A 21,708-nucleotide genomic window follows, 5' to 3' on the forward strand; every position below is an offset into this window, starting at 1 on the left:
CCAAACAAAATGGCCACTGGATTGATGAAAATAATCCTAATATTCTGCCGAGTAGGGTTAGGCTACTTTGTACTTAACATTTAATTGAGAAGGCTTTTGGGAAAGCCTTTCCATCTCTCCATGAAGACGGTTATCATAAGCATCATTGCTAATCAGTGCATCATTGCACACACAGACAGGGGCATTCCTGTGCCATTTCAGAAAGTCGTAGGAAAATACAACTCATGCATTTTGGGAATGTGCTGCTGCTTCGCTTCTACTACTTGCAACCGTCCGTGGATTGTTCTTTTCGCGGCCGGTATGTTCGCAATCTGAAACGGGTGAGAGAGACTAGGAGTGGGGCTGTTGCCAGTGTGTGTAAGTGTGTGTGTACGGCCGATTGTCTGACAACTGGATTGGCTTCATGTTTACGCGACACATCGTCAACACACAAATTCCAGATACGGAATGTACTCGTCATGCAGCCGACTCCTTTTGTACAGTGTGTGTGTTTGTGATCTTATGTTTATGCAACCCCAGAAGGAACATGTGAATTCAGCTCTTTTCTCAATGTGAGAAATTGTGAGTGGGAAATATCCCGTGCTGTTATCTTAATGATTAGCAGGGCTAGTTCAAAGATCTGAAAACAGACTGTGGTGTGTGGTAAATCAGATTTATGTTTATGAAATCAGTTCTCTTGAGTGAACATTTTAACTCAAAAAAGGTGCCCATGGAGATGTTTTAAGATTGCTTGCAATGTATTCGCCATCTGCTTGTAATTGCAAGATGGGGATGGTGTTTCGGACAGCCCCGAGATGGCACTGAGCCCAGAGGGCCCATCTACAGGTGGTTCATCTCCCTTGCCTGGTTCATCACCTTCCCAGACCCACTCCCCAACACCCATGCACCATCCAGGAGCATCCTCACTCTCTGCCCTGAAACTCCATCAACCTCCGCCCTATCTCCCCAACCCTGCTACAGTGGCAGGAAGAGGAAGACAGCAAGGATCGTTTGGGTCATTGACATTTTGAAACGGCTGGATGAGTTCAAGAAACGGCAGCATCCAGCCTTCTACGACGTCATGGTGCCATGGATGATGTCTATTCCTCCTGATCAATATCTTCCGTTTGTAAGGGACATGACTGTCTTTCACAGGAACATTGATCAGTACCATGTCTCCGCTCAGTCCACTCAAGTGAGAGAGCCCTCTGTCTCACGCCAAAATTGAGTGTTGTGCGATGAACACATTTGTACTGATGTTGGATAAACATGCTCTTTAACACCCCCCCATAATTTCACACATTAGGGAGGATGGTAATATACTGTTTAATGGCTTATTTTGTCATTCACATGTTAAGGAGGTGGGTAATTTACTGGCGTTTACTTTGTTTTTTTTAAGTCCCATTTCCCCTTTCATCACACTTGAGAGCAGTTTTTTTAATGCATGTTTTGTTTTGCATTGCAGTATTGTTTTTAATTTTGTGTTTTACATTGCAGTATTGTTTGTAATAGTGTTTCCATTGCAGTATTGTTTTTATATATTGTGTTTTCCATTGCAGTATTTTTTTTTTTAATATTGTGTTTTACATTGCAGTATTGTTTAATATTGCAGTATTGTTTGTAATTGTGTTTTACATTGCAGTATTGTTTTTAATATTGCAGTATTTTTTTTATATTGTGTTTTCCATTGCAGTATTTTTTTTTAATATTGTGTTTTCCATTGCAGTATTTTTTTTATATATTGTGTTTTACATTGCAGTATTGTTTTTATAGTGTGTTTTACATTGCACTATTTCCCTCGTGATCGTAAACAAATACCTGGATATTTGTACTTTTAGCAGAAAATATTACTGTGTACAAGTTTACTCCGTAATGTCTTGGGTTAATGTCTTGGGGGGGGTCTGTCCTTATTGTCTGCAGCTGGACAGTCACTCTCACCCATGTACTATACAGCAGGGAGGCCTCATTTGAAAGGCCATTACACATAACACAAGGTTATACATGGTCATGTAGATTATGTAAAACAAAGACCCCAAGGATTGAAGTGACTCATTATGGTAGTCTTTGGGACAATCTGAAGTATTGAAAATGTCTTTCATTGTTAATTTATGCTTCGTATAGGTTGTTGTACAAGAGACAGGTACTGTCCCCTCTTGTAGTGTTCAGGGGTCATTTTTTCTTCTCCTGAGTAGTAAGAGCCATTCAAGTTCTAGCAGTTCAACCTGTAGCAATTGCAATTCATAGAGACATGTTTATTTCCTCGGCTAGTTAAATCCTTAAAAAAGGTAGAGTTGAAAAGCACATAACACCGGATCCAGAAGTTCAAATGCCATTGCTAGCTACAGTCAAAGAGTGCCTCGGATTCTCTCGCTTGGTTAGCTACTCTGGCCTCCCAAGCCCCCTAGTGGATACACAAGGCGGACTTCCTCTCTGGGTGAAACGCAGTGACGATGTGGACAAAAGAGTGCACTGCCCCCCCACACCCAAAGACTCCGCTCTTTCACATGCATGCACGTCAATCAACGGCGAAGCTTGTAGACCTTCCTTACTCTTCCCAAAGTAATTTAAACTAAAACTATTCGATATACCTAGTCTAACAGTTATGTAAAAAAACATTTTTTTTAAAAGCACAGACATCAGAAAGTGTAAAGCGTTGACTATTTCTTACTTCAAACTCATTTCACAGCTACGGTCTGCTACCAATAAGGAGCATCCATATTGCTGTACTAACAAGCACTGAAAGTTTCAGTTTGAAAAAGTTGGTCATTTAATTATCTTTGCTATGCTAATAGTGTCTTGTCTGATACCTGGTGGTTCTGTAGAGCTGGAAACGTCCTCTCTGCTCTATGAGACATTCTAGTTGGCGTGTTCCACTGACTGAGGGGGAAACTGTGAATGTGAAAGGGCCTGATCATTACCTACTAGTCTTGGACTGTTCCTTTATTCAACAGAAGAATGTACTCTAATTTGCAACAGTACTTTACCCAATCAAAGCTTACGCTCTTCTGGAGGAGAGTCAAAAACAGTTAAGACTGACCTCAAATGAATTGTTAGATTGTTCCCATCATATGACTTTACCTGTATCCTAATACGTTTAGTTTCCTTAGAAACTAAAAGACTCATTGTGTGCTCCTTAACATGAGTCCATGCGGTATCTGTGTTGCCCATGAGGGGATGTGGGTCAGCTGGTTTTGTTTCTTAGGTAGCAGCATGCCTGGATGAGCATACACACTACCTCAGTGTCCACACGCACATGGGCCTGCGGCTCTCCAGTGAGCTCTCAGTTTTCTGTTGCATGCATATTGAACACAATCTTGAGCGCTAACAATGGAAGTCTTTACTTGGCCAGGTCAATGCTTGTACAGACAGTGACACTATACGGGCTTGAAGAGGACACATCCTTGGCATTCAACAGAAAGGATGGAGGGAGATAGTTTTGTTCTGTGTGTATTGAAGAATCTCTGAATACAGACAATAGAAACACCATGTCTGTACATGCATCTACTTCCCCTGTTGTTCCATAGCACATATCCAGGTCATCGTCTATTCAACCACCCATGTCGTCAAGAAGTGTTTACTTATTAAAAATAAATGTCTCTTCTCATCAAGAACGTCTGATGAATTGGCAGGCAGGGGAGAGTGAGAGAAAGGAGATAAAAGGACAGAGAGAAAAGGTTGGTCGTTTCCAATGAGGTGTGAGTGGAGTGAGGCAGAATGTGATAGAGCCAACAGTCAGGAAGACATTCAGCTTCCAGTGGGCTGTTGCTTTGGGCTCCATATTGACTAACCTGTAGTACATACATTTTTACATTTAGAGTCATTTAGCAGATGCTCTTAAACAGAGTGACTTACAGTAAGTAGTGAGTGAGTGCTTACTTTTTCCATACTGGTCTCCCAAGGAAAAAAATGCATTAGCTCGAACAACTCTATACAGGCCTTATTGCACGCCATTACACAACCTACAGCTTTAAATGAATTGTGAAAACTGCTCTTCTCTGTCCTGGCACCCCAAATGGTGGAATCAGCTTCCCCCTGAAGCTAGGACAGGCAGTCCCAGAGTGCCCATTTTCCCAAAAAATCTGAAACCCAACTTATGATTATTATTCATTTATTTTAAACACTTAACCAGCACTTGCACTTGACCCTCCCCACATCTGACTACTAACAACTATGTCATTGAGGAAAAATGTACTTTCTATGCCTGTGAAATGTGGTCGTCCCACCTAGTCATCTTAAGACGAATGTACTAATGACTAATGTAGTAATGACTCAAAATGTCAAATGTTATTGTGACAGCATCGTTATATCATGCCGGTAGAGTGTTCTCCTTGACTCATGTTGGGAGTTCTTGGAATATTACTCAAAGAAAAAAAGACAGCTGATGGGCTCTCCTTTCCAATCATGGTTAACATTGACAGTCAACATAAAAAGCTGAATGTCGGGGGGGACAACTTACAAAGCTCTCTAAATATAAGCCTAGAGCTAATGCAAGACATTTTACAAGAACTACTATAATGGCATACAGAGCAGCAGAGCTACAGCTAATTGAGTTAACATGAACATGCAGCATTTACAAGGTTCCTACACAAATAGCCGAGTATTCCCAAGTTAAAGACAGTCAGCTCACGTGGTTTCTAGAAACTTGAGGCGTATGAATGGGAACACAGGAGAGTGAATTATGGATGAGGGGATGGTACAGTGGTTGAACTCTCCTCCATATCTTCCTGGCAGTGCCCTCACTATAAACCCAGGAGGGCCCTGGGCTGGCAAAGCCTAAACCACCAGGTTATGGGGCTCAAATAACTCCATACTCCCCCATATAGCCTAGTACAATATTTGGCCCAAACTAAACAGGTAGCTTTAATGGCTCTGAACTGGAGCTCGATCCCAGATTCCTCAATTTCGACCACATGGCTACCACACAGTGCTATGGGAAATAGAGCTAACTGAAAGGCCCTGGGTAGAAGTTTACCCAAATTCACTCTGGTTTACCCTCACACAATCGTAACCTTTACTGATGGTGTTTTGCCCCTAGACACTGATTCAAGGCCAGTTATGTTTTTCAGCCTAGAGACAACTTCATCAGCGGCAGTATCTCTTCCCAAAGGGGGGGTGGCCGGTGTGTGCAAGATTCTGTCATATCTATCTCAACACCTAATTGATTCCCCCTGATCAATTAATTGGACATGTCCCCAAAGTGCTCCAGGTGAAAATTGGTTGCCGATGATGAAATAACGAATTACCCGAGCTAATTAATTAAGTTCTGGAGCGTGGTGATAAGTTGTGGGACACAGTGAATTAGTGACTGACATGTGCAACACTTTGCTTTGGCTCCTGAGATAAAAAAAAAAAGGGGGAGATTTAAACTCCTTGGATTGGTCAGACAGGGTAAACAGGAGAGGAACATAATATACTTGACCACTTCTACATGAAATTCATAATCACAACCACTTAAAACCCCTTGGGTTACTAATAGCAAATGAGGATTGACTGAGGTCAGATGTGGTTGTAGCTGATTGTGTTGAATACACCCACAGAATAAAAAGAGAGCTTGAAGTATTTAGATTAAAAAAGGAAGAAAATAACATCTCCTTGACTACTACATGCAATTACTCACTTGAAAAGCCTCGCATTATTGGAAACAAACGTGATGACAAACAATTTCACAGGTTTGACAGAGGTCAAAGATTGACCCGCTGTAACTGAAGCTGGTTGCGTTTATACTATGTACTGTACTTACATTTTATACTCTTAGGCCTATAAGTCACACGCAAAGGAAAAATTCACACGCAAATTGACTTCAACACATCAATCCAAGCCCACACTGTAAACCCTGAATTGTGTTAAGGCGAAAGTGCTGTAAAATAAATCCAGCATTGCATCTTGCCTTCTACATAATTAACAGCAAGCTAGAACATAACATACACACAAAATATTCAAAGTAAGAAAGACTCTAGTCAAGGCCTACTTCTCCCTGGGCCAAAACTCTGGTTAACACAGCGGGAGGCAAATTACTGGTCTCCAGAGAGACAATCGCCAATCTGTTGCAGAACAGTATGCAGTAAGATCTAGTCCAGTAGTGCCGAAACTAATTGTGTGGTGGCTTTATTTGTTATTTACGTTATTATGAACCAACATATTCTGAAACCATACGTTTAGACAAGTCGGCCTAAACTGTGAGGGGACACCAGGTAACTAAGCTGAACTAGGATTCAAATACAGCAGAAGATTTAAATCACAGAGATGTAAACATCTTCATTCATTCAGACAGAAACTCAGTGGTACAGGCAACAAACAACCTCCTGTAATCTCCAATAACACCAACACTCCCTCCTGGTTGTCAGTGGTACAGGCAGGTAATGATCTGGTCTATTTGCCCCCCGCCCTCCCCTGGCCCTCCCCACTCGCACCAGGCGGTGGGGGCAGGTAATGATCTGGTCTGTTTGCCCCCCTGCCCTCCTCACTCGCCGTGTGCACCAGGCGGTGGGGGCAAGTAGTGATCTGGTCTGTCTGCCCCACGCCCTCCCCACTCGCACCAGGCGGTGGGGGCAGGTAATGATCTGGTCTGTCTGCCCCCCGCCCTCCCCTGGCCCTCCCCACTCGCCGTGTGCACCAGGCGGTGGGGGCAGGTAATTGCTATGTGGTGTGGTCACGCTCCGCACAGCGCTGGGACGACGTAGACACAAGAGAGAAGACTAGAGTCTCTAACGTGGCTGCCCACTGCGCATGTGTTGAGCTAACACGGTGAGGCTGCTGATTTGTGGGACGGTGGTTCTGTAATCAGCTGAATGACCTCGTTCTAAATGATCTGAACACCAACTACACCTTACACACACAGACAGAACTGAGTCACACGTCTCACTTCAGCCAACCGTGTTGTGAGTCACACGTCTCACTTCAGCCAACCGTGTTGTGAGTCACACGTCTCACGTGAGTCAACCGTGGTGGGAGTCAACCGTGGTGGGAGTCAACCGTGGTGGGAGTGTTAGTTGAGCATGTGTGTGAGTGCCTGCCAGTGTGTGAGTGCCTGCCCGTGTGTGTGTTAAATGAGTATGCTTGTGTGGTACTCACTGCTGCTGCTGCAGTGGTGCTTGTCGACGCTGCTCCCAGCGTTCCCCTCTCCGGCCGGCTTCCTGGTGGTTACCACGGCAGCCAGGGAGACAGGAGGCACATCCAGAATCTGGAGGTCTGCAGACAACATACAGGGTCAATAAAAAAATATGTTTTTTATTGTCACATACACCAGAAAGGTGCAGTGAAATGTGTTGTTTTACAAGGTCAGCCCGTAGCATGCACACACACACACACACACACACACTTCTTCCCGACTCCAGGGCAGAACCATATCAGCCAAGATTAGGTTTTGCTGACGCAACCCAACACCAGGCAATCGAACAAGTACGAATGGATACCTTTAGCATCTCTACTGGCACATTAAATATTCACTGCTGTATTCCCTTTCAGCTAGTTGACTTCTGCTCCTAAAATATTAATTTGCGGCGGCTTTGTGTGTGCGTGCGCATCGCCGTGAAACAGAGGAAATCAGCAGTGATGTGTGTGACCCTAGAAAACCCCTAGTCTTTGATGAGACTGTCTTTCTAAGACAGGAGACTAGGCCTTAGCAGTTTCAATAATACTGTTGTAAAAAAGCTCTTATGTGCTCAGAGTGCATCAGCCTGCACACAACCCATGCTCCCTTTTCCCTCCATCCCCATTTCCTCATTCCACCTCCATCACAAGAGTGGCTTACCTCAGTTACTCACATGCGTGTTTCTGCTCTGCATGCAAGTTTGTGCAGGATTATTCATTGATGAATATGTGGTGTGTGTAGATTTGCACATGATCCTGTATGTGTATGTTTGCATGTGTGTGGATGGGTGATTATGTGTATAGAATCAAGCTGAATGTATGTAGTATGTAGGAGTATAAGTATGAACATATTGTACTACCAATACTATATCTACATTCTCCTTGTGCGTGTACACTAACAAGTGTTTGTGCATGATCATCTTTCTCTGTGACTATACAAGCTCACATACAGTTGAAGTCAGAAGTTCACATACACTTAGGTTGGAGTCATTAAAACTTGTTTTTCAACCACTCCACAAATGTCCTTTTCACAAACAATAGTTCTGGCAAGTCGGTTAGGACATCCGACTTTGTGCATGACACAAGTAATTTTTCCAACAATTGTTTACAAACAGATTATTTCAATGTATCACAATTCCAATCGGTCAGAAGTTCACATACACCAAGTTGACCGCTCAGGAAGGGGACGCGTTCCCTCTCCTAGAGATGAACGTACTTTGGTGCGAAAAGTGCAAATCAATCCCAGAACCGCAGCAAAGGACCTTGTGAAGATGCTGGAGGAAATGGGTACAAAAGTATCTATATCCACAGTAAAACGAGTCCGATATCGACATAACCTGAAAGGCCGCTCAGCAAGGAAGAAGCCACTGCTCCAAAATCGACATAAAAAAATAGAAAATTTGTGGGCAGAACTGAAAAACATGTGAGAGCAAGGAGGCCTTCAAACCTGACTCAGTTATACCAGCTCTGTCAGGAGGAATGGGCCAAAATTCACCCAACTTATTGTGGGAAGCTTGTGGAAGGCTACCCGAAACATTTGACCGAGGTTAAACAATTTAAAGGCAATGCTACAAAATACTAATTGAGTGTATGTAAACTTCTGACCCACTGGGAATGTGATGAAAGAAATAAAAGATGAAATAAATTCTTCAAATTATTAAAATAAAGTGGTGCTCCTAACTCGGAGCTCTGCAAATTTACGCACTTATCAACCCGAACATCCCTGGTCATCCCTACTGCCTCTGATCTGGCAGACTCGCTAAACACACACACTTTGTATGTAAATGTCTGAGTGTTGAAGTGTCCCTGGCTTTCCGTAAATAAATAAAAACAAGAAAATGGTGCGATCTGGTTTGTTTAACATCAGGAATTAGAAATGTGTACTTTTGATACTCAAGTATATTTTAAACCAAATACTTTAACTCAAGTAGAAATTCACTGGGTGACTTACCTTTTAATATCACAGAGTTACACATGGAGTAAAACAAACAGTCAATAATACAGTAGAAAAATAAGTCTATATACGATGTGAGTAAATGAGGTGAGATAAGGGAGGTAAAGGCACAAAAAAAGGCCATGGTGGCCAAGTAAAACACTGGAATGGTAGATTTGCAGTGGAAGAATGTGCAAAGTAGAAATAAAAATAATGGGGTGCAAAGGAGCAAAATTTAAAAAAATAAAAAAATACAGTAGGGGAAGAGGTTGTTGTTTGGGCTAAATTATAGATGGGCTATGTACAGGTGCAGTAATCTGTGAGCTGCTCTGACAGCTGGTGCTTAAAGCTATTGAGGGAGACATGTTTCCAGTTTCAGAGATTTTTGTAGTTCGTTCCAGTCATTGGCAGCAGAGAACTAGAAGGACAGGCGGCCAAAGGAAGAATTGGTTTTGGGGGTGACTAGAGAGATATACCTGCTGGACCGCGTGCTACAGGTGGGTGCTGCTATGGCGACCAGCGAGCTGAGATAAGGGGCGGACTTTACCTAGCAGGGTCTTGTAGATGACCTAGAGCCAGAGGGTTTGGCGAAGAGTATGAAGCAAGGGCCAGCCAACGAGAGCGTACAGGTCGCAATGATGGGTAGTATATGGGGCTTTGGTGACAAAATGATTGGCACTGTGATAGACTGCATCCAATTTATTGAGTAGGGTATTGGAGGCTATTTTGTAAATGACATCGCCAAAGTCGAGGATTGGTAGGATGGTCAGTTTTACAAGGGTATGTTTGGCAACATGTGTGAAGGATACTTTGTTGCGAAATAGGAAGCCAATTCTACTTAAAATGACTCAAGTAAAAGTATCTTTAACTTTATTCAAGTATGACAGTTGGGTACTTTTTCCACTACTGAGCCTTAAGATAAAGCAACACTCTGGCAATCCTACATGCAAGGAACATGTGTGTGTGTTTGTGTTCCTCACCCCTCTTCCTGCGTGACTCCTTGATTTCCTCACACATGCGGTTGAACTCTGGGTCGAGCTCCGAGGCCAGCATGGCGTGCGCCGTGTCCTTCAGACTGCACGCTCTGTGGCGGATGATCTTATCTGGAGGGAGAGAACACACTGTCACTAATACACGCACATCCACTCAATTCTGTATTGGCATTGTAGATACATTACACCTACAGATTCAATTACTTCGGCCTGAAGAATCACATGGCAGATATTAATTCGGGCCTATGAGGTTGATGCCCTGCCATCGTTCTGTCCCTGCCTCTGCCCTTCACAAGCACACCCTCTGCTGGCCACAACACAAACTACTGGATGTGTCCCTGCCTGGCATCCAACACAGGGAGCAAGGGATTATTGTTCTCTTACTGTTTGGATGCAGACAAAATAGCTGCCTTTGGTGGAGACAAACCTCAGGCATACAGTCAATCTCTCCTCCCTTCTCACGGAGACACACATATTGCATATCTAACACACACACACACACACACACATACTTCCCTCTAACAAAAAAATCTTTATCCTAAAAGCTGGTTGTCAGTGAGTTGAGTGTTTGTACGAGCACGCATGCATGTGTGTAAACAGACATCCTCCTCTCATTATGCCACACAACCAACAGGTTCAGAAAGAGGGCCAGAGAGGTCGCCATCTGACAGATTCTAACCACTAATTGGAAGACCGTGTGTGCGTGTGTGTGTGGTACAGTCCTGTACTGTCTGTCAGAGAATGGGGCGACAGGGTGCAGGGCAGTGTTGAGTGGAGGTCTGTACCCTTATCGAACCCCGTGTCACCTCTGTCGAGAGCTGACAAGGACATTCTGCCACCTACTCTCTGTGTTATGTGTAAACAGTGTTTGCTGCGAGTTTGAAAATGTTTGGGTGTTTTCCTCTAGAGTGGTGGAGCTGGTTTGTTTGTGAATGCGGGGTTTACTCTGTGTTGAGCAGACAGATTCAGTTTTCTAACTTAATGAAGTTAGAAGAAACAGGGGAACAAGACCTTCCTTCAAGACAGCAGAGTACAGCCTCTGCTTTCACTGCAAACAGGATGAGGAGGAGGAGAAGTGGAGGAAAGGAGGAAGAGAAGAAGAGGGGGAGAAGAGGACTATTTGGAAGACAAAGGAAGAGGACAGAACACAAGCTGTATTTCTCAGTGTCTCAGAGCTCACAATGGGGAGGGGCCTTTAGTGCATAATTTGTGGCCACTGCATTCAAAAAAAGGCCCTGGCCCTCCGCCTGCCTGCAAAATCACAGATATGATTTATTCATCCGTGTGTGAGCTCATGTGTATAAAGCTGCATTTAAATCAGATTGTATTTGTCACATGCTTCATAAACAGGTGTAGACCAACAGTGAAATGCTTACTTACAGGCCCTTCCCAACAATGCAGAGAACTAAAATAAATAATAGAAAACAACAGCAACAATAATAAATATATATATATAAAATATACAAGTAACAATAACTTGGCTATATACATGGGGTACCGGTACAGAGTCGATGTGCAGGGCTACGAGTTAATAGATGGGAATAAAGTGAAGAATAATAAACAGTAACAGCAGGGCATATGATGAGACGAGTAGGGGGGGAAAAGGGTCAATGGAGATCGTCCAGGTAGCTATTTGGTTAACCATTTAACTGAGCAACAAGCAGTGAGAAAGAAACCTCATTTAGTTTAGTTGGCCCACAGATGTACAGTATCCCAGGGAGATGGAGACAGAGGCTCCCTGAGAAATACAACGTCCAGTTTAATTGAATGCTGTCGGGTCGCTGGGCTTCCATTTATTTGGCTTTCAATTAACGCCACAGCATACGATGGGAACTTAGAGTTCTTGCCGTTCTTCCCACTATATTCATTCAAATTGCTTATGGATTATTCATAAGCCTAAATCCAATCCTACAACCTTCACTTTCATGTAAACACCAACACAGCCTGCATATTTAAATAATGCATGTTATTCTAATCGATTAGATAACACCTTTTCGCAAGTGACAACCCCTGCTATATTCAACTGTGTGGGAGTGTGGGTTTCAGTGTCGCAGAACAAGCTCTATTATGGTGGTCCTACAGTACATTCCAATGCCTTGATAGAAATGACTTTACAATTAAAATGACAGAAAATGTTTAAATTTGGTGTGTTGTTTTGGATATCGTCTAGGCCTAGATGATCACGGCTGGCTTTCAAATAAGATAACCTTTAACATAAACCCTGCCTTCTCTTGAGATTGAAGTGATATTTACAGTTTAATTTGAAGATATGAATTGCCAATGTTTGTTAGTTTAATGTGTCAAAAAGAAGAAAAAAGGTTGTGCTCTGTCAAGTAAACATGGACTGATTCCCTGTTGAGAAACAATATATTGCCTCCCGGGTGGCGCAGTGGTCTAGGGCACCAGACTCTGGGTTCGTGCCCAGGCTCTGTCACAGCCGGCCACGTCCAGGAGGTCCGTGGGGCGACGTACAATTGGCCTAGCGTCGTCCGGGTTAGGGAGCGTTTGGCCGGTAGGTATATCCTTGTCTCATCGTGCAATAGCGACTCCTGTGGCAGGCCGGGCGCAGTGCACGCTAACCAGGTCGCCAGGTGCACGGTGTTTCCTCTGACACATTGGTGCGGCTGGCTTCCGGGTTGGATGCACGCTGTGTTAAGAAGCAGTGCGGCTTGGTTGGGTTGTGTTTCGGAGGACATATGGCTTTCGACCCTCGTCTCTCCCGAGCCCGTACGGGAGCTGTAGCTACTAACAATTGGATACCACGAAATTGGGGAGAAAAGGGGTTAAAGTTTTTTTAAAGTTATCTAAAAAAAAATATATATATAAAAATATATATATAAAATATATTTAAAAATAATAATATATATATATATATATATAAAATATATTTAAAAATAATATATATAAAAATATATTTAAAAATAATATATATATATAAAAATATATTTAAAAATAATAATATATATATATAAAATATATTTAAAAATAATAATATATATATATAAAATATATTTAAAAATAATAATATATATATATATAAAATATATTTAAAATAATAATATATATATATATATATATATAAAATATATTTAAAAATAATAATATATAAAAATATATTTAAAAATAATAATATATTTAAAAATAATAATATATATAAAAATAATAATATATATATATATATATATAAATAAATAACAGAGTTTAAATATATTTGGCTATGGTGTATTCCCACAATAAGTTGGGTGAATTTTGACCCATTCCTCCTGACAGAGCTGGTGTAACTGAGTCAGGTTTGTAGGCCTCAGTGTGTGTATCAGTGTGTGTGTGTATCTAATATAATAGGTGTATCTAATACAGTGGGGTAAAAAAGTATTTAGTCAGCCACCAATTGTACCAGCCACCAAAATGTATGTATGTATGTATGTATGTATGTATGTATGTATGTATGTATGTATGCATTCGTGAGCAGGGGCATTGCAGTGTGGTGGTTACGCAAAATGATGGGGAAAAGAGACCAGTCGGGTACTGGAGTAAATCGTTAGACTCGGTGGAGAAAGGAATGCCGTCGTGATTGAGGGCAGAACAGGCGACAGAAAGGGTTTTGCATAACACGCTCCGATTACAATGGGCCAAAAAGTAGACGTCTCGATTCAGTGCATATTAATCTTAAAATAGTAGACATTAATGAGTGTGTCTCCGGACCCCTCCTGTCTCAGCCTCCACTACTTATGCTGCAGTAGTTTGTGTGTCAGAGGGGCTAGGGTCAGTTTGTTATATCTGGAGTATTTCTCCTGTCTTATCCGGTGTCCTGTGTGAATTTCAGTATGCTCTCTCTAATTCTCTCTTTCTTTATCTCTCTGAGGACCTGAGCCCCAGGACCATGCCCCAGGACTACCTGACATGATGACTCCTTGTTGTCAACTATTCTGCCTGCGGCTATGGAACCCTGACTTGTTCACTGTGATTACTATTATTTGACCATGCTGGTCATTTATGAACATTTGAACTTCTTGGCCATGTTCTGTTATAATCTCCACCCGGCACAGCCAGAAGAGGACTGGCCACACCACATAGCCTGGTTTCTTCCTAGGTTCTGGCCTTTCTAGGGAGTTTTTCCTAGTCACCGTGCTTCTACACCTGCATTGCTTGCTGTTTGGTGTTTTAGCCTGGGTTTCTGTACAGCACTTTGATATATCAGCTGATGTAAGAAGGGCTATATAAATATATTTGATTTGTAAGCAAGTTGTGAATATCCAACGGAGATTGTCAATAGTATATACAGTAAACGTTGTGGTGGATTAAAACAAAAGATTAAAGAGGGCTGTGACCTCCCTGTGAACAGAAGTTATGTTTTGTCGTAATTAAACCATTTTTGTTTTTGCTGATTAAGATTTAGTATAGGGAAAACTAACTAAATGTTTATTTTAGGAAAGGATTAAATGTTTCATAGGTGGTTTCCTTGGGAAAGCAGTTTGTGAAATTCTGCAGTGCTATTAAGTATAAAGGTGCCCAGATCAGGCCGTAAAAGGTGATTCCAATTAAGCAAGTCAAGTCCTTGTTTGCTTTTCCCCTACGTTTTACCACACCCAACAACACACCCACGTTATGAATATTTGTTAGTGGGGTCAACACAGTGTCTGATTTAATACGTGGATTTATTTTATTTGGTTTTAGTAGGATCTTCACGGGTTAGAAACGATGCACCTTAAATGGCACACAAATTAAATGTACTAAGTATCCATTGTCCGAATTTTGGTTACACAAATTCTCCTGACAAGAAATGTACTGAATAACTCAATGTAAACCTGGTACACAGAATGTTTGAAATGTCTTTAAATACACACGCACGCTCCTAAAAGTCCCTCCATGTACCTGAGGGCTCCTTGTCAGGGTTGTACTCCAGGGCATTGCTGCAGATGAGGTCTATGTCCACCAAGAAGTTCTTGGCTGTCGGGTATTTATGGGTGTCGATCTTGGTCATGACTGTAGATAGATCCATAGGCTGAATAATTACCTCCAGGTAGTCTGACACCTGAGAGGGAGGGGAGGGGAAAAAGTCCATTTAAACTGGTGCAATTCACTCCATTTAAATCAAAATCAGTTAAGAGGAATTGATCCAGCAGTGTCAATTCTCTAGAAGCAGTGCAATACTCAAATAGAGGCGAGAGGGTGAGGGGACAGGACTCAAATAATGACGCAACCCCCCTAGGGTACCTCATTCCTTTTTTATCATTACTGTATCTAGCGAGGTACACTGTGATATCTAGTATCTACATCAAGCAATCTGTGTTGTTACCCACCTCCTCAATGTCAACAGGTTTGCTGAAGATGTTGAAGCGTTTGTCTATGGCGAGGCGCTTGGTGACGTCCCTGAGGAACAGACGCAGTTCTCTCAGAGTGTTCTCCTCCTGGTCGGCCAGGCGAAGCTGTTCCTCGTGGGAGAGAACCCTGGGGCCAGGGACCTCCGCTACCGGAAGCACCTCCTCACACAGCAGGGCTAACGAGATAAGAGGATCGAGTAGGTGAGTGAGTGCGTGTTTGAGAGCGTTCTCCTACACTGCTTCTCAGGCAAGAGTGGTCTCGGGCCTGAAGCCTGCCCTACTGGTAGGACCTCAGCATGACAAAAAGCAAGTGAAGTGAGAAAAGTTGAGTGTGTGTGTCTGTTAGAGAATGTGTTCTCCTCCGAATCTTCTACTCTAGGTTGATCCTTGTGGGAGAGGTGAGACACTCAGGCGCAGGGGGCATCAACTTCTTTCTAAAGATATCAACAATTGAACAAAAACCCTGAACCCCCAGTCTCTGGCCTAAAGAGAATGATGTGGTCGCTGAATTCTAAATCAACCCCTAACCACCTGGGCACTCCTGTCAACCTGAAATTATTGGAACAGGATGTGACTTAAATATGGGATTTGCTTTATATAATACCCAGACTCTCGCTTAATTAAAACACCTATCCAGTTAGATCTACAATTAGATCTGCTGCTGATAGTCATTAGTAGCCTACCAAACTTGCTAACAGCCAGTCGCTAATGGCCTGGTACTCAGCACACTATAGTCCTAATCCCTCAGACATCAATATAAATGCAATGAACAAATCAAACTTCATGAGAGCCCTGGCATTCAGAGTTTGAGCGGATCACCTGTTGCAGCAGAGACCGCTCCTCATAGCTGGTTGATGCATTGAATGACAGTGTTGCACAACATTTCTATAGGCCAGTGGGTCAACAACCGGTCGATCACGATCGACTGGTCGATCTCCAAGGCATTCCTAGTCAATCACCAAACATTTGTGTAAAAAAAAAAAAAATGTTTTTTTTAAAAGTCTGGCTTTCCTTTAATTTATTCAACAAAAAGATTGCCACTGTTGGCGGTAGGTGCACTTGATTCAGCAGCCCTAGCGCCGGGAAGACAATTGTTCCTATTTTGAAACATTTCATGTGCCTGAAGGTACAACTCCACCTACCCGGCAGTCCCAGAGAGCAAATCAAGTGGACCTATAGGCCTACCACTGGCCAAGCAGTTAGCTCAGATAACTGTGTCTGCACAGTTTCCTCGAGCCATAGACTAAAAAGAAGCCTCAAATGCACAGCAAAGTTGATACTGTGAGAAATCCATGACTAGAGACTTAACGAATACAGCAAAGAGCTGCTGTTTACGAGTAAGTTCCTGTTTAAGTTGTTAGTCATCACTGTAAACACTTTGTTCAACACTTATAAGCCATAAAATGTGCATTCTCCCTACATCCACTCAAGCTACACCAAAAACTGCAGAAGCAATGAATAGCATAGCAGTGTTTCGATAAGCTTGCGTTGAAGCGGCTTCTCTCTTAATATCGAGGAATATTTCACTCTCTGGTCATAGGAGTAACAACATGAATTGGTGCATGAAGCAGAACTAATGCAGTGCGACTTCAGTTTCACCATCAGCTGGAAGACTGTCCCCTTATCTCAGCAGATGGGGGGGGTAGGATGAGAGGCAGCCTCATTGCTGCTCCCTCCCTCCCCTCAGACTGGCAATCAGACGCAGACAATCACTCCGGTAATTATTATTTTTGTATGAATTACGTTTAGCTGTGCCTCACATAATACAACAAATTATCTATTACCAGTGTGATCATCATATACCTAAAATTGAAATGACATTTTTAAATGGTCTGAGATGAACAACATTGGCAGGGCATTTCAAGCATAGCCAATAGGCATATGCAGTGATAAGTGTATTGGGCCTACAGCACAAACCTCATTGCTTCATAACTGTTTTTAATTGCTTAACGTTGCATAAGCTTCCGTTTTACAAGTCACGATAAAAATACAAATCTGAGCAGTAAGATCTCAGTTTGCATTCGACTCAGAAAGATATCTTGACTCAAAAAGGTTGGTGCCATTGCTATAGGCTATACAATTGCGGGAGAAAACAACGTTTTGATGGCCACCATCAGCTTTCTATAGGTAAGTACTATATTTATTTCTCAACTTTCCTAATATTAAGCAAATTGCTTCGCTTTACAACCGGAGTAGCCTACCTGGCTGACATGAAAATTAACTGTGGGAAAAGCGTCCTCCATTCGCTATTCAAGCGCATACGGATGACATGTCTTTTTTTACACTGCCCCGGTTCTGGTAAGTGCATAATAATTGCCCATTCTAAACTCATTTCACACATTATTTAGTATATGTAAAGACAAAATTACACTGAGAATAGTCTGTTCGGGGAGAATATTATCACTTGTGAAGGATGCCCAGCATGTGGACTCGTGCAAAAAAAGAGAGCATGCATCCCCTTTCTTTTCAAATCATAGTCGGCCTATATGTTTTGATAAGGTTTGTATCATCACAACTAACTAAAGTGTCTCGAGACCCCTGAAACACAGTTGGAGAACACATATTCTAGAGAGTCTTGTGAAACATGTGTTCTTATAAGCTCAGTCATCGCGCAATTGCGGGTGAAAACAGTTTTGACTGGCCACTATTTAAAAGAGGATTCCAGCTTTCGCGTGCTGCAATAGGTAATGCTAAATTCTAGAAATTAAGCACATTAATCTGCTTCACAACAGTATAGACTACCTGGCCTATTAAAAACTTAACCGCTATTCGTGTACAGGGTACAGATTACGTTTCTTTGTAGGTGCCATTCTAAATGAAAATAATTCCACACATACAGTACCATTCAAAAGTTTGGAAACACCTACTCATTCAAGGGGTTCTCTTTATTTTCTACATTTCTGCAAAATAAGTGAACACGTCAAAAATATGAAATAACACATATGGGATCATGTAAAGGGGGGTACCTAGTCAGTTGTAGAACTGAATGCCTTCAACTGAAATGTGTCTTCCACATTTAACCCAACCCCTCTGAAATACTTATTTTCCACCATAATTTGCAAATAAATTCATAAAAAATCCTACAATGTGATTTTCTGGATTTTTTTTCTCATTTTGTCTGTCATAGTTGAAGTGTACCTATGATGAAAATTACAGGCCTCTCTCATCTTTAAGTGGGAGAACTTGCACAATTGGTGGCTGACTAAATACATTTTTGCCCCACTGTATAAGAAACAGCATTGTCTGTAAAGGTTAGGCTACTCGGCCCAACAGTCAATAGTGTTAGGTTGACTGGTCTCATTATTGCAATAATTAATCGATATTAAATAAAGATGATTGTTTGAAGAAATGAGAAAGTCTCACTTGGTTAGAATATTCCACCACAATATGCCATCAAATCACATCTGGTTTGCACTTAGTGGGACTACCATTTGTTTTTCAACGGGACAATGACCCAACACACCTCCAGACTGCGTAAGGGCAGATGACCTGACCTCCACAATCACCCGACCTCAATCCAATTGAGATGGTTTGGGATGAGTTGGACTGCAGAGTGAAGGGAAAGCAGCCAACAAGTGCTCAGCATATGTGGGAACTCCCTGAAGAATGTTGGAAAAGCATTCCTCATGAAGCTGGTTGAGAGAATGCCAAGAGTGTGCAAAGCTGTCATCAAGGCAAAGGGTGGCTACTTTGATAAATATAAAATATATTTAGATTTGTTTAACATTTTTTTGGTTAGTACATGATTCCATGTGCTATTTCACAGTTGATGTCATCACTATTATTCTACAATTTAAAAAAAAAATAGTACAAATAAAGAAAAACCCTTGAATGAGTAGGTGTCCAAACTTTTGACTGGTACTGTATATTAGTAGGCTATATGTAAAGACCAGATTAAATTGAGAATAGTCTGATGGGTGAGAATATCATCAAGGGCTTATCAAATTGTAAATGAGACTGATGAAGTATGTGCAGCCTGCGCAGGAAACAGAGCAGACTTTTTAAAAATCATCATTAGAGTAGGATCATTCAAGTTTAAAATGTATTAGTAATGAAAACATATAGCCTACCAGTTCATATCACAACTAAAGTTGCATAAATAACTAAATTAAGCATATAGGATGACCCATTTCTTTGTTAACCACACAGAGCAGCCGCATGTGCGCACTCCCTCAAATGTGACCCGTTTCAGGAAACTAGGCGTATGTCACGAGTCATTACTTCACAGGAGAGCCATTTGAGCATAAACTTGTTTTTTGGCAGAAATGCCTTCCCGAACACGTGAACTTTCATGTGCCTTAAAAACAAACTCGTATGCCATCTGCAAATACAATTGTTAAATTACGAGCCTAGTTGGTTTAGCCACAGAAAAAGTGGAGTTCGAGACTGATAGCTAAAGATATGGAGAAAACACGGATTACATCTTCAAACTAAGGGCAACCGACAAGAGATGCATCCAACCATGCTATATACGGGTAAGATAGTCTAGCTAGCTACATTTTCAGATATTACACTGAAATTGACAGAAAGTGGTTTTATTTCAAGTTAAAGTGTACTGTTAGCTTGCTAACGTTAGCTGGCTGGCTCACTAGCTAACATTGTGTATGATCTTATTCTTCGTATTTCAAACATTTACTTGACTAGTTATAGCCTAATGTTAGCTAGCTAACATTGAACCTGGTTGGTTAGCTACCTGCAGATTCATGCAGGGGAGTAACATCACGAGTTGAGATTATGGTTAATTGTTTAGACAGCTGGCTAGCTGCATGCCTTAACAAAAAGACTCCACTATGCAAGTATCCATTTCATTAGAATGGCAGCAACAACTGTTGATAGAACTACAAGCTGGTAAATTCACTCTGGCTATCTACCCCGATTTCAGACCACGGGTAAGATAGTCTAGCTAGCTGCATTTTCAGATACTACACATATCTATTTTTGACAGTCTGTCAGCTAGCTAGATATGTCTTAACAAAAAAGACTCTCGTTTTAGTGTGCCAGAGCACAGAAAAACTGATGAATTTAGGAACGCTCAACACCCATTGAATATGGCCTGTGTCAGTAAACGTTGGGGAAAAAGTATAATTAAATTGCTGCCAGCAGCACAGTTAGTCACCATCGCACTGGATCACATGAAAAACAGTTAAATGGTCAGAGTTGGGTGTTCTCTCATTATGTGTCTGGAAGTAGCTAGCAAGCTAGCCAATGTTAGCCAGTTAGGTTGGGCGCTTGACTACCGCTGTGAGGTCAGAACGTTCAGATTAACCCTGCAAAATCGTCCAGAGCTTCCAGTGAGCGCTCTGAACGCAAAACGCTCTGAATTTATAAGCTGTTCTCTCTCACTTAAATGCCTGGAAGTAGCTAGCAATTAGTAGCTAAACCATTAAAGAGATGGGTGGGGCTAAAGATTTTTTATTTTTTTATTGAACCTTTATTTAACTAGGCAAGTCAGTTAATAACAAATTATTATTTAAAATGACAGCCTAGGAACAGTGGATTAACTGCCTTGTTCAGGGGCAGAACGACAGATTTTTACCTGGTCAGCTCAGGGATTCGATCTAGCAACCTTGCGGTTACTGGCCCAACGCTCTAACCACTTGGCTACCTGCCGCTTAAGAGGGTGTGAACGATGCTGAATGGGTGTAGACAAAGGGCTCTCTAATAGTAGTACCAAAACATTCAAAGGTAATTTTCTCAAAAGTGAGTTTACAAGTTTGTCAACTATCAGAACAAAATGACTTTCCCATTGTTCCTCAATTTATGTGTAATTTTGTAGCTCTGAGTCAATACTTTTATCCAATGTAAAAAACAGCATTTCAAATTTTGTTACATAAGACCGATTTGAGCAACAAATCGTTTGGAGAAAATATCCTTTATTTTATTCAGCTATGTTCAATTGTATTCATAATACTATAAAATGCCACGGAATTCTAAGCAAATCTGGTCTGCTAAATGAACTAATTGCCAGGGCCATTGCATAAGGACGACTCAGAATATGCTATTCTGTTCTTCTGAAATAAGCTAGATTTTCTTCATATCATGTTTCTTTGGACCGGTCTATAATAAATAATGGATTTAATGTGGTGTAGGCTATATTAAATGGATTTATTTTACTTTTTAAAAATGTACATCTTCCAAAAGGTCTGCATCAGTGGCTTTGTAGGCTGTGTGGAAGCCGGAGATGCTAAACGTGTTTATGTTAATGTTACCGTGAGACCACCAGTTATTTGCATGACAAGCACCGACTGACAAAATGTCATGACTGCTACAGCCCCAGTTGGGGATTCAGCACAGTCTAGTTGTTACACACTGTGCTTCCTCTCCCTTTGCCGCTCCTCTTCTGGTCCACTAGCCCCAGGCACCTTCCAACATTGTTAGCCCTGCTTCACATTAG

General features: G+C 41.7%; 1 protein-coding gene across 6 annotated transcripts in view; it reads right to left on the reverse strand.

The window, feature by feature from the left end:
- Positions 1 to 21,708, reverse strand: part of LOC112232957 (ATPase family AAA domain-containing protein 2B-like) — a 112,688-nt gene that overhangs the window by 52,738 nt on the left and 38,242 nt on the right. For all 6 annotated transcript variants that reach the window (XR_006083420.1, XM_042321867.1, XM_042321865.1 and 3 more), the window contains 4 exons: positions 15,294 to 15,490; positions 14,866 to 15,025; positions 9,982 to 10,104; positions 7,051 to 7,167 (listed from right to left, as the gene is read on the reverse strand). Coding sequence is in view for 5 of the 6 variants with exons in the window: in XM_042321867.1 (XP_042177801.1) it covers positions 7,051 to 7,167; positions 9,982 to 10,104; positions 14,866 to 15,025; positions 15,294 to 15,490 (597 nt within the window). In the remaining variant the exon portion in view is untranslated. The remainder of the gene's footprint in view (positions 1 to 7,050; positions 7,168 to 9,981; positions 10,105 to 14,865; positions 15,026 to 15,293; positions 15,491 to 21,708) is intronic.

Source organism: Oncorhynchus tshawytscha, linkage group LG05 (genome assembly GCF_018296145.1).
Source record: "Oncorhynchus tshawytscha isolate Ot180627B linkage group LG05, Otsh_v2.0, whole genome shotgun sequence".
Classification (NCBI taxonomy): Eukaryota; Metazoa; Chordata; class Actinopteri; order Salmoniformes; family Salmonidae; genus Oncorhynchus; species Oncorhynchus tshawytscha.